Source organism: Prionailurus viverrinus, chromosome D4 (assembly GCF_022837055.1).
Source record: "Prionailurus viverrinus isolate Anna chromosome D4, UM_Priviv_1.0, whole genome shotgun sequence".
In the NCBI taxonomy this organism is placed as follows: Eukaryota; Metazoa; Chordata; class Mammalia; order Carnivora; family Felidae; genus Prionailurus; species Prionailurus viverrinus.
This window is the reverse complement of record NC_062573.1, coordinates 3,157,474-3,180,755: the sequence shown is the minus strand read 5'-3', so window position 1 is coordinate 3,180,755 and position 23,282 is coordinate 3,157,474. Positions and strand designations below refer to the sequence as shown.

Here is a 23,282-nt window from a genome sequence, read left to right as displayed (position 1 = left end):
TGTCAACCTGTGGTAATGGTGGAACCCACATGAACAGAGAATTCAAGACCATTCATTCCTCTGTGCACTGACAAAGTTCACTGGCCTGGCCAGAAGCAAGGTCAACATTTCAGAGAGTGGCCAGGTATATTAAGAAGGAACTTTTTCAGCAATAAGATCACAGGGTCAATTACTGAAATCTGTGAGAGACAGAAATAACAGAGATGGAAAATGAGGGAGAGAGAAGTATACACAAATAATGAATGGTATGGCTCCAAATGAAAGCAAAAAGGAGACTATTTCTCCAGCACATTTTTTTTTTTAATATTTATTTGAGAGAGAGAACACGTGCATGAGCACGAGTGGGGGACGGGCAGAGAGTAAGGGAGGGAGAGAGAATCCCAAGCAGGCTTCATGCAGTCAGCACAGGGCCCGATGCAGGGCTCAAACCCACGAACCATGGGATCATGACCTGAGTTGAAGTCAGATGCTTAACCAACTGAGCCACTCAGGCGCCCCAATCCAGCACATTCTGTGAAACACTGAACAGAAGTTAAAGTGGATTAGACTTTAAGGAACGAGTGGGAAATGTATCAAAATTTATTAGATGTGTCTGATTAGTAGATGTATCAAAATTTAAGTTGAAGAATTTATTTCTCACATTGCAAAGGGGATTAATGCTGTTATATCTGAGGTACTCTATTCATCCTATTTTTTATTTGTAATTGTTTTAAGATAAGGAAGCAAAGAAAGCAAAACAGAGGGTACCTGGAAAGATGAGTTTAGATAAACTGGCTCTATACTCATTAAGAAGAAATTAACAGAAAAAGCATCAAAATATATGAAAAATTTGAAAAAAGTGAACAAGATAAACAATATAAAGGTTTTCAGTTTGATAAATACAACAGAGAGAAGTATTAACTGGATCAACAGAAAAGGGCAGCCTGGAGAGATTTTTTTTTTTTAAGTATTAAGAGCAAAACTAAATAGACATTCCATGGGAACTATAGAAGTCACAGAAATGAGACATGAGAAAGAAGTGAATGAGATTTCTGGTTTACACAGCTGTCACTTAGACGCAACTATTAAGAAAATCATGCCGACTGAGCACACCTGGGTTTACAACCACAGCAGGCGAGAGCAATAACCACTTTATACAGTGTGGTTTAGCAGAAAGAGGTTGGCCTTTAGCTTCAGACAGTGGTATCCACAAAATACGGCTCCACGGCACTACCGCTTTCTAGCCTTGTAACGTTAGCAAGTTAAAGCTCACTGAGTCTCTGTCTCATCTGTCAACCACAGCAATATCTCTATCTTTTAAGATCATTACATTGGAGGTAATGCGTGTAAAGGGCTTAGAATAGCACTAGGTAGGTGCTGATGTTAATACAATAATCACTAATATTGTTAGTTTTATAAATACTATGTAGCAATGGAGTCAGTCAACAGAAATTGAGTGGACATCTATTACATGCCAGGGTGGTTGGTAGGTGCTGGAAGAGAGAAAACAGAGTGCAGACATTACTTTGAAAGAAGAAAAAAAGAAAGTCTAGGACACACGATATAAACGTTAGAAAATACTTCAATAGCTTTTTTTTTAGGTGTTCTTGCTGAGATTGAAGATTTGAAAATATGTAATATGGCCAGCTTTTTAATACATATACCATATGAACACAGACTACAAATGCTGGTAATACCCGCAACATAATGCTTGTTAAGCTAAAGGAAAAGAATCAGCATATATGCAAAAAAGATTATTACTGGGGTCACTAATGAGGCAAGAGAAAGTCAAGGTTGGAACTGCCAGGAGGAAATCTATAACCCAGAGGCCCATCCAAACCATAGGTATTCCTTGGCTTTAAGAACGAGGGACTGGCATGAGAGTTTGTACAAAATGTGCCTTGCACACATCTATTCCTGTGACCCAGAATGAAGAGTGACCAAAAACACAAGACCTAAATGAACACACAGCTTCAGAGGGCAAAGGCACCCCAGTGAAAGCATTCAAAGCTCAAAACAAGAGGTATCTGCTCAGAGGATTTAAAAAGATGAATTAAAAATAAAGCTCTCATATAATAATATAAACTACATATATAAATCTCAAATTAACAATTAAAATTATTTCCATTTACCTGATTGCTTAGAATTTCTTTCTTTCCACTGAATATTTTTGCATTTGATCTGGTTTTGTCTCTCTTTTCGGAGTCGTTCTAATCTTTGAGCTTGAAAAGAAATATTATAACTATAAGTTTGTCAATGAAAGTTTACTATAAACAAAGACATAATTAACTACCTTTATATGAATAAAGATGTTTTATATTGCATATGTAGAGAAAAAGTCATAAAATTTTAAAGGTGGCACCCCTGAAAAGCAAATACCAACAAAAACATGAAAATATTCTTGATTTATAATTGAAATTAGAGGATATAAAACATTAATAGAGATCATAAAGATAGTATTAACATGGAAGAGAATAATAAAATGTGAAAACTTCTGTGATTAATATGACATTTCATTATATAAATCATTAATAACGGTCTTAAAGGAATTTTAATGCACAAATGAACTGAAGTGAATATTACATTACAGGAATAAAATTACTGTTATGAATTACTCTACCCGTTTCAAAAATTAAAGATAAATGAACTCAGACTAGACTATTAAAGTTTTAAATATAAAATCCTTTATCTAAAAATCATGAAAATTATAAAATGTCAAAGCTATATAAATTAGCATAGCTTTTCTTCAGTGGGTTGAAACAGTTTATAGGTAGTAAAATAAATGATTTGTATCTTTGTAACATTAGTCAAACCTTAAAAAGAATAATTTTTCTTATACAAAATTTTAAGATATGCTGAAAGGATTAAAAAGTAAAACCTTTGGTCACTAGGACACCCCACAATTGTAAGTATTAGCATCTAAGTGCTATCTTAAGAAATTCCAACAACAGTAACAAAAGCATCACCTAAAAATCCTACATTTGTGAGATCATATTACCACTGGCTGATCAACCTTCAAAAATCAGTGAATTGATCTCTTAAAGAAATACTGTCCAGCATATATTAACAACTGCTGCATATGGAAACCACAATGGAAAAGAAAGTCATAATTGATGCCATTTCTTGAGATCTGGCTAATCTTCAACTTCCTATCCTGGCACAATGCTAACAAAAAATAAATAAGTAAATTTCTCTTTCAAGGCAGGAAACCATACACACCTGCCTTGGCATTGTGATAGGGAAACTACCACTGATACTAACCTTGCCAGAAATGTAAACTGTGCTGGCAAAAGCATCTGATAATGTCACTGTATCTAACCAAATTCCACTGGAGGAAAATGCATTCAATTGCAATTAATAAATGTGAAGGGTACAGCCAAAGTAATATAATCATAAAGCTCTCAATTTAGCAGCATTCTCCTACTGAAATCCATTCAACCTGTCATACAAGATATCATCTCAATAACTTGCAAGGAAGTCAGTTTCGACTAGAGAACTGAGAATCAATGGTTCTAAATTATATTCAAACCTTCACTCAAATCCTATTTTGATAAAAATTCCTTGAGATACTGGGAAATGCTATTAATTATTTTCATCATGAGAGCAAATTATTCTTTGCAGATGTCACAGAATGCTGAATTCTGAACCAAAACCTTAACATGCTTTGCACTGTATACTGTATCTTGCAGTACTCCTTTACGTGAATTTTACATTTGGACCATGAAAATAAACATGTAAACCTTTTCAATGTTCTACCACATTTCCTGCCATTACGTTTCCTGGGAGTTAGCAGGTCACTGCTACTGATTAGTAGGAGATTATATTTTCTGATGACCTAAATAAAAAAATCACCTCCTAGAATACCCTGTCATATTAGAACTACATTATATGTTCTAAATAATTTATCTAAGTAAAGGTCTTGGTTCATCACATTCCCTTTGCAAGGTTTCCAAAACACATAAGCTGGAACATGGCCAGTGATAAGCTTTTAAAAGATAATCACTAAATATTTATGTACCAAAGTTTAGCATTTTCAAACCACAAAGATCAAATGGTAGAGATCAACTTAAGAAAATAAAAAGAACATATCAAAAACAGGGGCACCTTTTCTAATCTCACACTCAGTGTAGCAACTCCTATTAACAGCAGCCCGAACAAATATTCAGCTATTTACCTCCAACATCCCTTTGCCTCCCACAATCCTTCCATGGCCAAGATATGGCTCTGGCAGCAGTACTCTGTGGCTGGTCAGCTTTCTATATTAAAGGTTCTTTATTATGTCAACCTGAAACCTGCCACTAGGTAGTCTACCCACTGGGACTAATGTTGCTCTGTGAAGATACTCAAAGTAAGTCCACTTCCCTTTCTACATGAGGACTTTTTAGAAAGAGAACATCCAACCTGCCTCTCCTAGCCACCTTTTTCCTCTATTCATCTTCTACTTCCTTCTGATAACATCATTCCAGTGCCACTCTCCATTCACAGTCACGAAGACGGAGATGGTGTTTAGACTCGCTCTTACTGTAATACATGCATGTTCCTGTTAACACACAGAAACCTTCCCCATTAAAGCTATTCCAACATTATGCATTATTCTGTAAGATTGTTGACTGATTTAAAGCTCAGAAGACATGACTAAAAGGCAATGTTTACCTGTATTTGAGCGTCTTCTAATACCAAAGTCCCAACTTGAGGTAATATCGACTGACTGGGCATATACATAGCCCTGAGTCTCACCATTGCTTCCCTGAATTTCTGACCCACTGTCTCCAGGCATTGAAGGAGGATGAATCTTCTCTAGGTCAACATCATGATCAATGAGAACCATCTCACACATTCCTGTGTCATCACTGGTCACATGTGACTGTCGAATATGAGCTAGAATGATAGTTGGATTGTCCAAGAAGGCCATCCTTTCTGTGGGCCAATCTCCTTAAAAGGCTATTTTCTCCTCTTCATATTGTTTCACGTGCTCACCTCCCTAGAAACATGATGTACACAGCAATATTTAAGAATAAGGAAGAAAATGACTGAATCATTTTTCAAACAAATCAATGTGGTAAAATGCTACCTTGAAAATCAACATTTATCCCTGCACCTAGGAGCTTACAAGGATTAAGTCTAAGCTGAAAGGAAATCCTTATAAGCACTGGGAGCTACAGCTCTAGTCAATGAGATCTCCATGGTATCCGTGAGAATGGCTTCTTCTCTTGCAAAACAAATAACAGTGACTCCTTAGGCCACTCAAAACACATAATTACTGTTAAAACAATAAATTTGCCTTTCTTTCTCCCTTTATTCCCATGCAGTCTTCTCATTACTTTATAAGGTCAGGGAGAACAAGTTGTATTTTCCTCACATTATGAGCTCGGGTATGAAACTGTATTTCTTTAGTTTACATTTCCCCCTCTTTGTCATAAGGTTGTGAGGTAACTAAAAGAACACAGACAATACTTTGAGTTACTAGGAATTTTGCAAAAATGTACCACCAAAGTAGTTTTTTTCAATAAATACATTTTCCTTTCTTCTGATTTAAGGTAACATTATGCTTTTCAAATAAACTTTATCAGGGATGCCTGGGTGGCTCAGTTGGTTGAGTGTCCAACTTCAGTTCGGATCATGATCTCACAGTTCGGTTTGTGAGTTCGAGCCCTACATTGGGCCCGCTGCTGTGAGCGTGAAGCCTGCTTCAGATCCTCTGTCCCCCTGTCTGCCCCTCCTCCACTTGTGCTCATTCTCTATAAAAAAAAAAAAAAATTGAAAAAAATAAAAGGTTACAGAAATAAAATAATAAAAAAATACTTTATTAATCGAACTTCTTTGCTACCAAAAATTAATTTCTTTTTAATTTTTTTAGTTTTTGTTCTTTTTTGTAATGGTTTATTTTTGAAAAAGAGAAAGAGAGAGAGCATGAGTAAGGGAGGGGCAGAGAGAGAGGGGGACAGAACAGAGGATCCAAAGCAGGCTCTATGCTGACAGCAGAGAGCCCGATGTGAGGCCTGAACTCAAGAACCATGAGATCATAACCTGAGCAGAAGTCAGACACTTAACTGACTGAGCCACCCAGGTGGCCCCCCTCAATTAATTTCTTATTTTAGAAACCTCACTCTAAGAACTGCTTCCTGAATCCTGTTGAAACTAAAATGATGTTTCTTCTGGGAACAAGATGGTACCTCCTCAATTAAATGCCAATACTCAGCAAAGAAAACATGGTAGTCTCCCCTTATCTGTGATTTCATTTTCTGCAGTTTGTTACTTGTGGTCAAACTTGGCCCAAAAGCAGATGATCCTCCTTCTGACATACTGTCAGAGATCAATGATAGTAGCCTAACGCTATGTCACAATACCTATGTCATTCAGTGTGCTTCATACCATCACATAGGCTTTTTCTTTGTTTGTTTTTGAGAGAGAAAGGGGGTGGGGGAGGGAATTCCAGACAAGCTCCATGCTGTCAGCACGGAGCCTGGCACAGGGCTCAATCCCACAAACCCTGAGATCACGACCTGCGCCGAAATAAGAGTCGGACGCTTAACCAACTAAGCCACCCAGGCGGCCCACATCACATAGGCATTTTATCATCTGACATCACAGGAAGGTTGAGTATAGTACAATAAGGTATTTTGAGAGACAGACCACATTCACGTAACTTTTATTACAGTTTATTATTATAATTGATCTGTTTTATTATTGCTGCTAGTCTCTTACCATGTCTAATTTGAAAATTAAATTTTATCATAGGTATGTACGGGTAGGAGAAAAAATAGTATTTACAGGGTTTGGTACTATCCATGGTTTTCGGCATCCGCTGCGGGTCTTGGAACATACCCCTGAGCATAAGGGGAGAGCACTGTAGTACAGAACACTGGTTAGGATGAGGACGCGCAGGCAGGACTGGGTTCAAATCTTAACCCTGTCACTTGCTAGCTATGTGATCCTGGTCAAAATAAACTTAACCTCTGAGCCTGTTTTCTTTTTTCATTTATAAAATGGGGATCCCAAGGATAAGAGGATATATAAGAGATAATGCAGGTAAAGTGCTCAAAAGAACACCTGACACATAATTAAATAGTAGCTATTAATAATAATAATGATTATGGTAAAAATAATCACTACTAACTTCAGCTTTCAATTCTTGTTAAAAATCCTAAAATATATCAACATCTCATCCTTCTTTAGTAAGTTCACAGCACGTAAAATAAATGTGTGCTTCCTTTTTGACAGAGGACTCCACAAGTCACCTGGGTCACCTTCCACCTCCTTTAAAATTATTATGAGATGCAAGGAACATGAAAGCTGGATTGAGTATGTTCCTAGAACAGTCCTAGAAGGTATTTATTTTTAGAAAGACCTCTAACACCAGATTTCTTGTCATTTCTTTCTCCTAGAAATGGAACAAAGGGGGAAATCTAGTTAATAAATCATTATAAAGACTGAGGTTTTATAAATTTTTGTCTAGTAACACATTATACTGATATCACTTGGTAGATCTTAAAAATAAAGATACTGAGATTAAGAGAAAATTTAACTGAGTACCTCTAATCAAAGAATTATACTAATCTTCATTTTTTCCTTCAAATATATTCATGGAGTAGTTCTATTACACCGAGGCTATTGGGAAATGCCAAAGTAAGGTATCGCTGAATCAAAAAGTTTACACCCTAAAACAGCCCTACTGTATTTCCTAATCCTTACAAGGAGATTTCTCCAAGTGTCACATTTCTGAGTTTCAGAAATGTTAATGTCAGCCTAACATTTTACGTGTTTTAATCAGAAAACCATTACAAAATTAAAGGGGAACACTGAAATTTCACTTGTAAAAGTAATTACGATACCACAAAGAGATGTATACAACCACGGAATTACTTATAAAGTATTTGACTATTTGTTTTGTAACAAAATCATAGCATCACAGATGGCCAAAGCTGCAAACATCCTTGTAGCCAGCACAGTGTCTCCCCTGTGGGGGTAAGCCAATGAGGCCCGAGCAGAATGGCAAGTGCTTTCAATTTCATATTGAACAATTTTCCCCTACGAAAACAAGGACTTTGGTGAGAAGCCACACATTTAACAGGCACTGACATGTCAAAGGGCAAAGCAACAAAAGTGTACTGAAGTACCCTCAACAGAATCTTTTTTTTCTTTTTTAAGAAAATGGATCTACTCCATCACCTCTTATGAGGAAAAGAGTTATGGGCAAATACTTCTGAAGGCACACACCAATTCCCTAACTTTATCCTTCTGGTACAGAGGCCCCAAAATATTCCAACAGGAGCAGATATCTTCTCTATTAGTATACTACGACTTCATGCAAGTTTACTTCATACTTAGTATACTGTGACTTCGTACAAGTAGGGTTCGCTCAACAAATATTTATTCAATACCAGTTCTGACAGGGAATTCCCACAAGTCTGCCCTGGAAAACGTGCCTTCCACATCCCATGACATGTACTTGAGGATTCAGACTGTAAGTTCCACAAGGACAGGAGCCACACCACCACATCCCTTCTGGCAATAAAGGATCTTCCACACGGCAGAAATTCAGTAACGGTTGATGTCTGACTTCCAAGGACTGTAATTTTGTAGTAGGGATAAGTCATACGTGAGCATGTGTAGTGTGATCATACAGAAAGGAATGCCTTTTTTTCTATGAATACAGACACAAGAGCTTCTCTTCAATGTGCCCTTCAAAACTGTCACCTTGGGACACTAAGCAACCTATCCCAACGCTACTCTTCAGAACCAAAAGAACATGTTTTAAATCACTTAAGAGCAGCAAATTTTCACTTGAAGGTAGATTTGATTTCTAAGACAAAGATATTCCCAACACAGATGAAAACAAGTTATTTTCTCTGATCAGTTGTGCAAAGATCAAAGATTTTTAAAGCCTAATGTTGGTAGGGTTCAGAGAACTGACATGCACAGAAGGGAATGTAAACTGACAGTTTTTAGATGGTAATGTGGCAATGTCTCTCAAAGTATAATGAGTATCCTTTGGGCAACCCTACTTGCAGGATTTGCTCTTAGGAGATAACTATGCAAAAATATTTATCTCAGGATTGTTTGTTATACTGAAAATCTGAAAGTAACTTACACATCCATCAGTGGTGATGTGCCAAGGCAAATACATACAATAGAATACTACATAGTCATAGGGGCGCCTGGGTGGCGCAGTCAGTTAAGCGTCCGACTTCAGCCAGGTCATGATCTCGCGGTCTGTGAGTTCGAGCCCCGCGTCGGGCTCTGGGCTAATGGCTCAGAGCCTGGAGCCTGTTTCCGATTCTGTGTCTCCCTCTCTCTCTGCCCCTCCCCCGTTCATGCTCTGTCTCTCTCTGTCCCAAAAAATAAATAAATGTTGAAAAAAAAAATTTTTTTTTTAAAATTAAAAAAAAAAGAATACTACATAGTCATTAAAAATACATGGTAGAAAATGGATAAACAAAATGCGGTATATACATACAATGGGATATTCGTCAGCCTTAAAAAGGAAGAAAATTCTGACATATTCTATAACATGGGTGAACCCTGAGGAGATCATGCTAAATGAGAAAAGTTACAAAAAGACAAATATGGTATGATTGCACTCATATGAAGTACCTAGAGTAGTCAAATTCATAGAGACAGAAAGTAGAATGGTGGATGCCAGGGGCTGGAGGGAGAGGAAAATGGGGAATATTTAAAAGGTATATATAAGTTTAGGAAGATAAAAAGTTTGAGAGATTGATGGTGGTGATGGTTGCACAACAATGTGAATATACTTCATGCCACTGAACTGTACTCTTAAAAATGGTTAAAACAGTAAATTTTATGTTATATACTATATGTATTACCACAATTTTTTCAGTTTACATTTTTAAAAAATGTCCAGGAAATGTCACATTAAACAAAAGTAAGTTTTCTTCTTGCTGTTTAATTACAGCCTTCTCAAAGCTTTTTATTTTTTTAAGTTTATTTAAGTAATCTCTACACCCAATAGGGCACTCAAACTCACAACCCTGAAATCATGAGCCGCATGCTCTACTGACTGAGGCAGCCAGGTGCCCCAGACTTCTCAAAGCTTTTAAACTACTAATGTATATTGTGAACCTCTAAAACTGGGGAATCTAGAAACGCAATATATCCCAAATCTCAAACTTATCTGATCCCTAAACATGTCTTCATCTAGGAACACTAACGCATATCAATGTATAAGAGATTCACAAAACATGGTTCAGAAATGCTACTCTAAATGTTCGCAAATGCTGTTTCTTTGGGCCTTGAATGCCGTCCCTGGATATTACCAATTCTTGATTGAGATACCTGGTCCTTTTTATATATCTTTGGGCCATTAGATAAACAATTTCAGGCTCCAGGAGATCTGCTCCCCTAAGATGTCCTACTTTTCTAAGATTCTCCCACTTTTTACTCCAGGTTCCTCAAAGCACAAGAGATTTGTTTTACTAAAAATGAAAGAAGGGGCGCCTGGGTGGCGCAGTCGGTTAAGCGTCCGACTTCAGCCAGGTCACGATCTCGCGGCCCGTGAGTTCGAGCCCCGCGTCAGGCTCTGGGTTGATGGCTCGGAGCCTGGAGCCTGTCTCCCATTCTGTGTCTCCCTCTCTCTGCCCCTCCCCCGTTCATGCTCTGTCTCTCTCTGTCCCAAAAATAAATAAACGTTGAAAAAAAAAAAAATTAAAAAAAAAAAAAATGAAAGCAATAGAGACATCCACACAGAGTGGGAGGACATGAGATGCCCCATAATGACAGCCATGTTTAACGTACTGGGTAGGTCTCTCTTTATACTTACTTCATTTGTTCAACAAATACTTTTTAAGTTCCTACTATGTGCTAAATATTGTTCTAGGCACACTTTGGATGCTATTACCACTTTACATAACCATTTGTGTTCATTAGTGACCATGCAACCTGTGTTAACTTTGAACATGCCCTAAACAGGGAAGTAAAATTTTAGTAGGTTTTAATGGATATCAAGTCTTAATACAAGTCTATTTTTAAAAACAATTTTGGGGGCACCTGGGTGGCTCAGTCGGTTGAGCAACTGACTTTGTCTCAGGTCATGATCTCCGGATTTGTGAGTTCAAGCCCCACATCCAGCTCGCTGCTGTCAGCCTGTCAGCACATTCTGCTTCGGATCCTCTGTTTCCTTCTCTCTGCCCCTCCCCACTTATGCTCTCCCAAAGATAAATAAATATTTTTAAAAATTAAAATAAAATAACTTTTTTTTTAATGTTTGTTTATTTTTGAGAGAGGGAGAGACAGAGTACGAGAAGGGGAGGGGAGAGAGAGAGGGAGACGTAGAATCTGAAATAGGCTCCAGGCTCTGAGCTGTCTGCACGGAGCCCAACGTGGGGCTCAAACCCACAGAGCACGAGATCATGACCTGAGTCAAAGTCAGACGCTTAACGACTGAGGCACACAGGCACCCCCGATCAAGTATATTTTTTTTTAATTTTTAAAAAATGTTTATTTATTTTTGAGAGAGAGAGGCAGAGCATGAGTTGGGGAGGGGCAGAAAGAGAAGGAGACACAGAATTCAAAACAGGCTCCAGGCTCTGAGCTGTCAACCCAGAGCCCAAATACAAGTCTATTTTTAATAATAACTTTATACACACTCTCCAAATTTTCTTTGCAATGGCTTATAGAAAAACATAAGATACAACACAGTAAAAAAGTAGATGAGAAAAGTGGCAGAGGATAAGCAACTCTGGATGAATGTTGTAAGATCTTGTACATTTGCCACAGGAAGACTGCAGAATCCCAGAAGCAAAAAGCAACCATAGTAACTAAACTTAACTTAAAGCTACCTTTTTAGGTGGATTAATTCATATAATTCTAAAAATAATTCTATGAGATAGTATTTCTGTCTCCATTTTATAGATGAAAAAACTGAGGCACATCAAAAACCTGCCCAAAGCCAAGATAGTTAATAATTCTGAGAATCTTAAGCATTATACAGCCTCTCAAAACAAAAATGAACAAAGCATTACAACAGTCATAATAAACAAGATTTTAAAAAATCCTGTTGTTGAGTTATTTGGGATCTGGGGCCTTACAAAAATTTCTCCCAAGGGTCTTTGTGGAAGATGTAATACAGTAAATGCGTTATGCAGAATAGACATTTAGCCTCCCTTCCACTCGTGCAACTATGATTTATATAACAGTAGTGCATATAATGGTTGTTCAAAAATTAAAAAAAAAAATCACAAAATTTTACACAAGAAAGGAACTTCAAAGATCATTTACTTGTTGACCTGAAACCACAGAGGAAAGGTTTACTTTAAATTCCCAGTTAGATGTAAGTATCTTCTTAAAATCCCTAGAGATTTATGCAACTTCAGCTATAAGCAAAGTCCATACCTGAAATATTCTACTTCTTTAAATAACCCCAGCACAAGCAAATGAGCCCCCTCTATACTTCTTTACTCCCTAAGGACCTGACATAGGTCTTGAACGTGACTTAAATCGCTCAAGTCCAGCCAATGATTTAAAGGATTCCCTTTCCTGGACTTTCAAAACACTCTGTACACCCACTTCCCTCTGCCAAACAGACTTCAAGCCCCCTCACCTGCAATCTGTGAAAACTTGTCTGAATAAGCAACAGCCTGAGGCTTCTCCAAGGTCTGCAAACTCCCAATCAAAAATTACTGCTGCCCCATCAATGTGTCATATAAATGTTGGCATGTTAATTGTGTATTTATAAGATTGTTAATGGTTAGTTAATTTACCTCCCACACTATTATTGTACTTGAAATGATTTAACGTCTGCTGAGGGAGTTAACAACATGTAACAGCAGATGTGAGATTTTTTTTTTTTTTTTTACCTTTCCTCACTGTACCCCGACTTCACGCTATTAGCATTAACTTCAAGTTAAACCTGATTCCTATACAGGACTCCTTAAGAGTGTTATAGAAGCACTCACATTTATTTTGCACGAGAAACGATCACAATTTAGGAAAACAAGCCTTTTTATCATTATAAAGTCTTTCATTTATAAAAACCAACAGATCCTGTGTTTTACTAAGATTTCAACATCCTCTGATCCAGTTAAACTTCAGAGTTCATACCTCCTGAAATTTGAAAATTATTGAAATGACCATTAAAATAAAATGCACTTTATTGCTTTAAAATCTCTTTTTCTAACTCTCTAATTTAACTCTAAATTAAACCTTCATTTATTTTTTAGACCAGCAAAAATTAAGCTTTTTGTTCCTTTAGAGAATTAAAATCTCCACGTAAATATGCCTAATTTCATTAAACAGTAAATGGTGAGACTCTATATCTGGAGAGTTTAATTTTTTCTTTCATAAAAGTACCTGCTAGACTCAAAACAACCAAAAAGAAATGCTTGTGTCTTCTTTTAAATAATATGGGATTCATTCACGAAACATCATTGAGAGCTAGGCACTGGGAATACTACAAAAAATTGTACGAACACTGGCCTGCACCTTCCAGAGCCTTACAAACTTTGACAGATGAGCTACCTCCTGTACATACATTAAAGTAATATAAGGTAACACATACTAACCACCAAATAAAACACTAAGACAATATGTTTTTCAAGAGACAAGAAAGTTACAGAAGGCTTCAGGAAGGAAGAAAGTCGCACCTAGGGATGACCAGGCTTTCATTTGGCAGAAACAGAAGAGTAATTGATGATGTTTACTGAGAGCTCTTATTATCAGCTGTACTTTCATGTATATTTCATCCTTACAACCACCCCAAGAGGTAAGTATTAATATCATCCCCACTTTATAGATCAAAAACATTAAGGCTTATGGGAACTAAACAACTTGTACAAGATGGGTTTTTATTTTTTTTAACTTTTTTTTTTAACGTTTTATTTATTTATTTTTAATTTTTTTTTCAACGTTTATTTATTTTTGGGACAGAGAGAGACAGAGCATGAACGGGGGAGGGGCAGAGAGAGAGGGAGACACAGAACCGGAAGCAGGCTCCAGGCTCTGAGCCATCAGCCCAGAGCCTGACACGGGGCTCGAACTCACGGACCGCAAGATCGTGACCTGAGCTGAAGTCGGCCGCTTAACCGACTGAGCCACCCAGGCGCCCCACAAGATGGGTTTTTAAAAGGCCAGTCAATGCAGTTCCTCCCATCAAGAGGAGGAGTCTATTTCCCCACCCCTGAATCTAGGCTCAGGCTGTGATTTGCTCTGACCAACAGAATGTAATGGAAGGAATGTCTGAACCTCAGCCTCAAGAGACCTTGCAAACTTCTGCTATCACCTTCTTTGGAACACATGTGAATCAATGAAAGAAGCTTGGGAAAAATTAATTAATTTCAAAAAAAGAAAAAGCGGCTTGGGATAAAAGACCATGTGGACAAGCTCAGCTGTCCGTGATTCCAGTTATCCTGCTGAGGTCTGATACGTGACTGAGGCCACCTGGGACCAGCCAGACCCCCACCAACCTACCAGGAGACCAGGTTTTCTCTCCTGTAAAATGTCTCCTTTGGAACAAGAGACCCTGGCCCTTGATTTTTCTTGGGCCACTAACCTCTACCTGAAATGTCTCTGAATCTTACCATCTGCCACATCCAGTTAAAGGATGGTAGTGCACAGTAAACTTGTCCACGGACACACCCGAAGGGGAGAGAACAGTGGCCATAAATCAAGGTATTAGAGAACCTTGGGGGAGCCACCTAAAGCAACAGGCTATAAGAAACTTACTTTTAGAATTTATTCATATTCTGCATTCTATCCTATAATATACTGCACCTGTATTGTTTTAACAGGAAAAAGTTTTACCTTTGAATACATCACTAAAACTGATAGTCCAGGAATATATGCCATGCTTACTTTGTGGCTTCCAATATTCCCTGGCACATACTGGAATTCTCATAAACCCAGTTTGGACAGCAAGGCCTAGTGGAGAAACAGACTCTGCTATAAGAAATGTCTGATTTTGTGAAGATAAAATGGCATTTTATCAATGGGCCACTCAAGGAAGGGCTGAATTTTGCTCAATAGAGGTTTCCTATGACAAGTATGAAGAACAACTGTAGGGGCACCTGGCTGGCTCAGTCAGAAGAACATGCAGCTCTTAATCTCAGTGGGGGCACCTGGGTGGCTCAGTTAGTTAGGCGTCAGACTTCACCTCAGGTCATGGTTTCGTGGTTCATGAGTTTGAGCCCTGCGTCCGGCTCTGTGCTGACAGCTCGGAGCCTGGAGTCTGCTTCAGATTCTGTGTCTCCTGTCTATGGTCATACCACCCTAAACGCGCCCAATCGCATCTCATCCCAGAAGCTAAACAGGGTCGGGCCTGGTTAGTACTTGGATGGGACATTCCGTGTCTCCCTCTGTCTCTGCCTCTCCCTCACTCACACTCTATCTCTTCCTCTCTCAAAAATAAACATAAAAAAAAAAAAAAAAGGAATCTCAGGTTTGTATGTTCAAGCCCCAAAGAGATTACTTAAAATGAGACCTTAAAAAAAAAGAACTGTAATTATTAATAACACCAAACTATATATAAAGTTGCAAGCACAAGTTAGACTAAAATCTGGATTTTTATGCAGCCATTATAAAGCAATCAGTATTTTTGAAGTGTTTTGAAATAATGCTTAATAGCTAGTAATAGATGTGAAACTTCAGAAAATCTAACCACCCCACCACCCCCAAAACTCCAAACATGCCAACAGCCAGAAATGGCTGTTACAATAAATCTGCCAGTTTGGTGCAATGCAGCCCTAAATTATTTTTCCGTTGGGGGTTGTCTCTCTGACATAACTAGATTTGATTGACACTTGTGGCAATAAACAAATAATTTCAGATTTTACTTTAATATTTCAGGTAAAAGTGTTTATAGTTTTACCTAGAGTGAAGAAATGAATAATGCCAGAGAAACAAGACTGCTTCCCAGTGTGAAATTTCTGAAATATTTCAGTATAGGAGCTGAAACCATAAATAGCACTCAACTGCCCACCAAATACTCATTCACTGATTACATTCATCTGACAGATATCTATAAAGCACTTACTATGTGCCAGGCACCAGAGATATAATGCTAAGAAAAAGATTTGGCCCCTGCCTTCCAAGAAGCTGAAAGTGTATATGGTAGTCAGAATTCAAAGATGACTCCAGAAATTCTTGTCTCTTGATATCCATGCAATTGTGTCACGCCCACTCCTGGAGTGTGGATAAAACCTAACCAACAGAGTATAGCAAAAGTGTTGGGGCTGGTGTGGCGGCAGGGGCCGGGCGGGGGGGAGGGGGGTGTGGAGGGTAAGTTACACCCTGATTACTGTTATATAAGACCCCATCATAGGCAACTGAAGAGAGGTATCTTCCTGCTGACCTCAAAGAAGCAAACAGCCAAGTTATGGAACAACATATGGCAAGGATCTGGGAATAACCTGCAGGCACTGAGAGTGGCCCAGCCAACGGGTAGCAAGAAATGAGGACTTTAGTCATACAGCCACAAGGAAATGAATTCTACCTGAAAGAGCCTGGAAAGCAATCTTTCCCTCATCAAACCTCCAGATGTCATCCCTTTGAGACCCTCAGCAGAAAACCCAAATGAAGCTGTAACTCCTGACCCGTTGAGAGACAATAAATTTGTATTGTTTTAAGCTACTAAATTTGTGTTAATTTGTTAAGCAGCAATAGAAATGAAAATAGCGCAGGAAAACAGCCTAGACACCTCTGCCTTGATATACAACCCAGTTTTACTCACCTGCCCCTTCTCCCCAGCAGACAACACCCAGAACTTTCTGAACATGGTTCAGCCTTTGGTAATGATAATCCCCTTGAGATGTGCCCCTCTCCACTACAAACCTTATTCTTCAAAGTGGAACTCAAGAATCCCATCCTGTGAACTCATCTCCAATTTGCAGGGTGCAAAGTGTTTTAAAAGCACTTTATGTCTACCTTCAATATAGTCAGTTATATGAATATCATGTATAAGGAACTGATTTCAAACTTTTTGACCCAATTCTAGAATCTGAAATGTGGTTACTGTATAGAGGTATAAATCTCTCCCCCTGCCCAATCATTTGTAAAGTTGCTAAAGGTAGGAATACCTAGACCCCAACAGTAATGCAGTGGTTCTAATGTGATGGTTCTCCATTGGAAGGTGATTTTTGTTCCCCAGGGGACATTTGGCAATGTCTGGAGACATTTCTGGTTGTCACACTAGGGGTGGGTGCTGTTAGCATGTAGTGGATAAATGCCACAGATGCTGCTAAACATCCTGCAATGCACAGACAGTACCCACAACAAAGAATTATACCTCCCCAAAAGGTCAGTGTCAATGATGCCAAGGTTGAGAAACTCCGCTGTGATATGCTGTGTGAAGCCACTAATTGTGTGGTAATTTCCAACCCCCTCAGAACAGTTTCATTTATACTGAGACTAAACTATACAACTTTCCCGCTAAAATCTCTGCTCAAATCTTCGAAGGTACTAAACAAGCTCAACGCCCAGCATCTGTTTACTGAAATTTTAACATGCCCTAAGGAAAATCAAAGCCTAAATTGCTACAGTATAGACAAGTTGCATTCCATCATCAAACTTGATCTGAAGCTTATCCACCCTTCTTCATCTGGCTACCTCCTACTAATTCCTCAAAATCCAGGTCAATGGTCAATTCTTCCAGGAAACCTCCCCAGTGAATCCCACACAGCAGGTTAGCTGCTCCCTTCTGTGTGGCCCCACTGCGCTGCACTTTGTCACTAGTTCCACCAAATAATTTACCCAGCATGGTGCCTGCTGGTAGTAAGTACTATGCGTTTGTTGAATTTATTCATACAACAAATACTTATGGAAGCCTACTACGTGCCAGGCACTATTCTAGAATGCAAAGAGTACAGCAGAAAACAAAGCAGAAAGTCCCACCCTCACTGAGTACACATTCTAGTGGGGGAGACAAGCAAAACAAAAGAGTAAATTATATGTTAAATTAGAAGAGCTATGGTAGGGACACCTGGGTGGCTCAGTCGGTTGAGTGTCCGACTTCTGCTCAAGTCATGATCTCACGGTTTGTGAGTTTGAGCCCCACGTCGGGCTCTGTGCTGACAGCTCGGAGCCTGGAGCCTGCTTCGGATTCTGTGTCTCCCTCTCTCTCTCTGCCCCTCCCCCACTTACACTCTGTCTCTGTCTCAAAAATAAACATTAAAAAGCAAAAAAAAAAAAAAAAAAAAGAAGTGCTATGGTAAGACAGCACAGGCAAGAGAGTAGGGCATGCCAGGTGGTGGAGCCACAGTTGCAATTATAAATAGTCAAGGAACGCCTCACTGAGAATCTGACATTTGAGTTAATATTTGAAGGAGGTGAGAGAACAAGCCAGGTAAACGTCTGAAGGGAAGTTTAGGGGAGTGTGCCTCGCACCGTTCAAGAAGTAGCAAGGAGTCCAGCAAGGAAGCAAGTAGTAGAGGACGAGGTCTGGAAGAGAGGAGCAAACATGTAGAGTGCAGGCCATTCTAAAGATTCTTCCATTACACCAAGTAAAGTAGAAAATCACAAGGGGATTGAGAGCAGAGCAGTTGATATGATCTAACTCACATTTTAAAAGGATCTCCCTGGGGGCACCTGGGTGGCTCAGTCGGTTAAACGTCCAACTCTCAGTTTCTTCTGCTCAGGTCATGATCTTGCAGTTTGTGAGTTCGAGTCCCACATCGGGCTCTGTGCTGACAATGCAGAGCCTGCTTGGGATTCTCTCTGCCCCTCCCTCTCCCTCTCTCTCTCTCTCAAAATAAATAGACAAACTTAAAAAAAAAAGTATCTCTCTCTGGACATGGCAGCCAGAGAGAGCCTTAAAAAAAAAAAAAAGACTGAATGAATGAATGACTAATCACACTATTTTTTTTAATATATAATTATCCATTTATATGTTGGTTTTCTCTTCTAAACTCTCAGCTCCTTAAGGACACTGTCTTATTCATCACTGTGCTGCCAGATTCTAGTAGAATGTGGCTGGCATCCAGTAAGAACTCCACGCAGAATGAATAGATGAACAAATCCATCTTTCTTGTTCCCAAAGGGGTGCACCATGATTTTTCCCCCAAAAAAAAGACCCCTTATCCATGGTGCTGGTTCAAGTAGATAAGTTTCCCACTACAGTCTAAGATTTATTTTCCTTTCATTGTCTCCTTGATGTCTGAAGTTTGCTTAAACAAATAGAAGAATTCAAGAGAGTTATGCTTCCACTTGCCTGGCCCTGGTTAACCACATCATCATTTAAGGGAAGCAACACAGTTTACTGCCAGCACCACTCAGGAAACCTGAATTCCAATTCCCTAATAACCAGGGACCTAATTACATGGCTTCGGACAAGTCACTTCTTTAAGCCTCTTTAAAACTGTTTTACATTATCAGTCCATTGTTACATCTGTTATGTGGGGAGTTTGCACTATGAAAAGGGCCTTTCAGCTCTCAAATTCTATTCCTGTCACGTCTGAGGAGGAGAAGGATATGGCTGGAGTTTACCCCAGAGTCCAACTAAAAAGTTTTGTGTTTTTGCTTCAGAGGAAAAAAGAATTCTATTGCAATTTTCACTTATAACATTGTGCCATGGTTCAGACTCTAGGAAAAGTACAAGGAATTCCTTTTTTGACAAAGATTTTAATAGCATCAACATTTTGGCAGCAAACCCACTACAAAGATAAACCATGCTGACTGAGTTGAATGGGCATTATCACCACCTGTTTTTTTAATGCTATTATGTATAGAATCCAGTTCCTAGAACGCTAAGTGTTACAGTAAACACATCTAGAACTCCAGGTCATTGTCTGTAGCCTGCCTAGGGAATAACAATGGGATGACTTCAAGTGAGTAAGGTATCTCTGACTCTGTTCCGTGAACAGTGAACTATCCCTAATGTATGTCCTATCCACTTCATAGGGATACTTAAAAAAAGAATACTTAAAAAAGAAGTAAATCCAAGATGCAATATGATTGACTTTTCCTGTTCTAGTTGCATCATTCTGGAAGTAAAGTTAGCTCTCAACTATCAAATTCATTCAACTCCTAATGAATGAAGGACAGCAATGAGATAATCTAAACTAGCAGATAATCCCCAAACTATTTTTATGTGACTTTGAAAGGTGCTTTGTACCTTCATTCGAATGGAGCTTTCATAACCTCAGTACGTGATAACTGCTATTATTGTTACTAACAAAACTGCACTGCCAGCTATTTTTCCAACCTTCTAGTCTGCCTTTTTTTTTTTTTTTTCTTTTTAAACCATCACTGCATGGATCAAAATGAGGATAGGGCATCAGGATTGGCTTCATTCTGCCTATAATGTTTTGATAGGTTAAAAGTGTTTCACAAAATACAACTTAAGTAGAATCACTCTCTGGGTTCCAGAAGGTTTATTTATTTATTTACAAGTATTCACATCACTTACTAAACTGTGAGGTGGATTATGTTATTATTTATATTTCACACACCAGTAAACTAAGGCACAGACTTGCCCAAGGTCACGAAACTAGTAAAAGGGGGAGCCAGGATAAATTACGCAACCTGGCTCCAGAATTCCTGCTCCAAGCAATCATTACGTGCTGCCTTGAATTTCCAATGTAAGTCCATTTCATCACACTCTTCTTAACCCTCTTCTCTCACTAATTGAGATATGGTATAAGCAGACTTACCTGTTCATTCAACAAGCATGAATACTTAGCACATGCTGGCAGTTAGGAGTATAAAGTAGTTAAGCCTTATTGCCTATCCTCAAGAGGTAAGCAAGGGAGTCAAGCAAAGGAGATAAGTACATAAATGGTCACAATAAAGAGTGAGAGCAGTGCCAGGGGATTCTATAACAAAGTATTATGGAAACACAAAAGAAAAATATCTAAATGAAACTAGATATTCAGACAAGGCTTCACAGAGATGACTAAGATCAAGATAATGGAAGTAATCACCTCCAACTTAGTCACCTTAAGAATAGCGGAGGGGAGGGGCGCCTGGGTGGCGCAGTCGGTTAAGCGGCCGACTTCAGCCAGGTCATGATCTCGCGGTCCCTGAGTTCGAGCCCCGCCTCAGGCTCTGGGCTGATGGCTCGGAGCCTGGAGCCTGTTTCCGATTCGGTGTCTCCCTCTCTCTCTGCCCCTCCCCCGTTCATGCTCTGTCTCTCTCTGTCCCAAAAATAAATAAAAAACGTTGAAAAAAAAATTAAAAAAAAAGAAGAATAGCGGAGGGGGAACAAAGCTGGTAATTAAAATAACCTATAATGCTGCCTCCTTAATCAAAACTGTTTAAAATAAAATTTGCTCCAGATCTGTCCTATGGACTACAGATTACCATCAGGCCATGCACGGGTTATTACAGAAGCAGAAAAAGGATAACTAACTTTTGAGGGGGAAGAAGTGGAGGGAATCAGGTAGGTTGACAAAGGGTGGGTAGGAGAGACCAAGAGCAAGCAATCAAGCATCATACTGCCTGGGTTCAAATCTGAACTCAGCCACTCACTCACTGGGGGACATAGGGAAAGTAACAAGTTCAGTGCCTGTTTCTGCATCTGTAAACAGGAATATTTTGGTGCCTATCTCATAGGATTGTTGTGAGGATTTGATGAATTCATATATGTTATGTGCATACAACAGGGTCTGGCCCACAGTAAGCATTATACAAACATCTACTATTATTGTTACTGCAATTATTCCCTGTTCTAAGATGAATCTTCAAAGATGAGAAGTTGGATGGTTGGAAGAAGGGCCAAAGAGACAAACTCATCTCTTCCAAGTAGGAGAGACAGCATGAGAAAAGGCACGAAAACAAGAAACAGCAGAACATGTATTTAGTAATTAACACTACATGGAATTCAAAGTTGCTGAGTTTCAGAGAGTTTGTTCTGACATAGAAGATTAATCTGACCAACAAGACACAAGATTAATTATGAAGCTGTGTCTATGGCTGAGGGAGAGATGATGAAATCTGAAGTAAGGCAGTGAAAGGTCTAAACATTTTTTAACTAGATAAAAAATACTTAGAAGATGAAATTGGTAGAACTTGGTGACTGAACGAATGTGGAGGGTTAAGGAGAAGGGGAAACTCTATGGCCTGCATACAGTGCCAACAAAATGAAACTGTAAACTCAAAAGGAGGAACAGCTTTAACAGGTAGGGGGGAAATAAGGAATTATGTTTCAAACACAATGAACTTGAGATGTCTATGGATTACCCAAATAGATATTCATCATGATGTAAACCTGACAGCCCAAATGAGGTCTGAGTGAATTTGGGAGACTACAACATGTGACAAAGAATATGCAAATGAAACCGAGGAGAAAGACCTGAGCAAATTCGGAAGACATCAACATATAAATGACAGATGAAGCCATGGATGTGAATGAGCTTACTCAAGGAAAATGTGTAAGGAAAGAAGAGCAATAACTTAGGAATAAAGTCCAAGGAATAGCTCTAGCTGTAGTTAAAGGATGGGCCAAGAAAAAGAAACCCTAGACGCTGTGAAAACCAAGTCAATCTTTGCCTAGATTTTAAAGTTAGGCATAAGAATTTCCATGCTGTGGAAATTCACAAATTCCTACGCAGTTACTTTTTTCACTGGCTTTTCCCTTTCTGCCCCCCATTCCGTAGTAACAAGTTCCAAACACTGGATTGGGAAGTCCTTGAGAGGAAAAGACTAAAAGCCATATTTGGCTTCCTGTCACTAATACTCTATTATAAGGCCTGGTACACAGGTTCACATATGAACCGGAATGAACATGAAAAATGGAAAATTTCCCGTTTATCAAGACAAAGGGCTCATGGAACTTTTGAAAATGGTTGGCAATTCTGCAAAATGTTACCTACCATATGACCCAGCAATCCATTCCAAGGTATACACCCCAAAGAACAGAAAACATACGTTCACACAAAAACCTGCACAGCCATGTTCATAGCAGTATTATTCACAATAGCCAAAGAGTGGGGGGAAAAACACATCTCCACCAACTGATGAATTAATAAGCAAAATGTGGTATTTCCATAGAATGGAATATTATTCAGCAATAAAAAGGAGTGAAGTACTGGTACATGCAACAACACAGATGAACCTTGAAAACATTATGCTAGTAAAAGAACCGAACACAAAAGGCCACATACTGCATGACTCCATTTTTATGAAAGGTTCATTGAAAGTAGATTGATGGTTGCCAGAGGCTGTGGGAGGGAGGAATGAGGAGTGACTACTTGTGGTCACTTGTGGAAACTTGGGGTTTCCTTCTGGGTGATAAAAACGTTCCGGAATTTTATAGCAATGGTGGTTATACAACTCTGTGCATATGCTAGAAACTCTTAAATTGTACACTTTAAAGGGGTGGATTTTATGGCATAAGAATTATATCCCAATTTCAAAAA

The 23,282-nt window shown here is 38.8% G+C and overlaps 1 protein-coding gene across 6 annotated transcripts in view; it reads right to left on the bottom strand.

The window, feature by feature from the left end:
- The window catches only part of MAPKAP1 (MAPK associated protein 1), a 246,146-nt gene that overhangs the window by 210,442 nt on the left and 12,422 nt on the right, over positions 1-23,282 (bottom strand). For 5 of the 6 annotated variants that reach the window (XM_047829290.1, XM_047829295.1, XM_047829289.1 and 2 more), the window contains 2 exons: positions 4,633-4,960; positions 2,112-2,201 (listed from right to left, as the gene is read on the bottom strand). The exons of the other annotated variant lie outside the window; for it this stretch is intronic. In XM_047829290.1, the coding sequence (XP_047685246.1) occupies positions 2,112-2,201; positions 4,633-4,891 (349 nt within the window). In that variant the 5' untranslated portion in view covers positions 4,892-4,960. The remainder of the gene's footprint in view (positions 1-2,111; positions 2,202-4,632; positions 4,961-23,282) is intronic. 6 annotated transcript variants of the gene reach the window in all.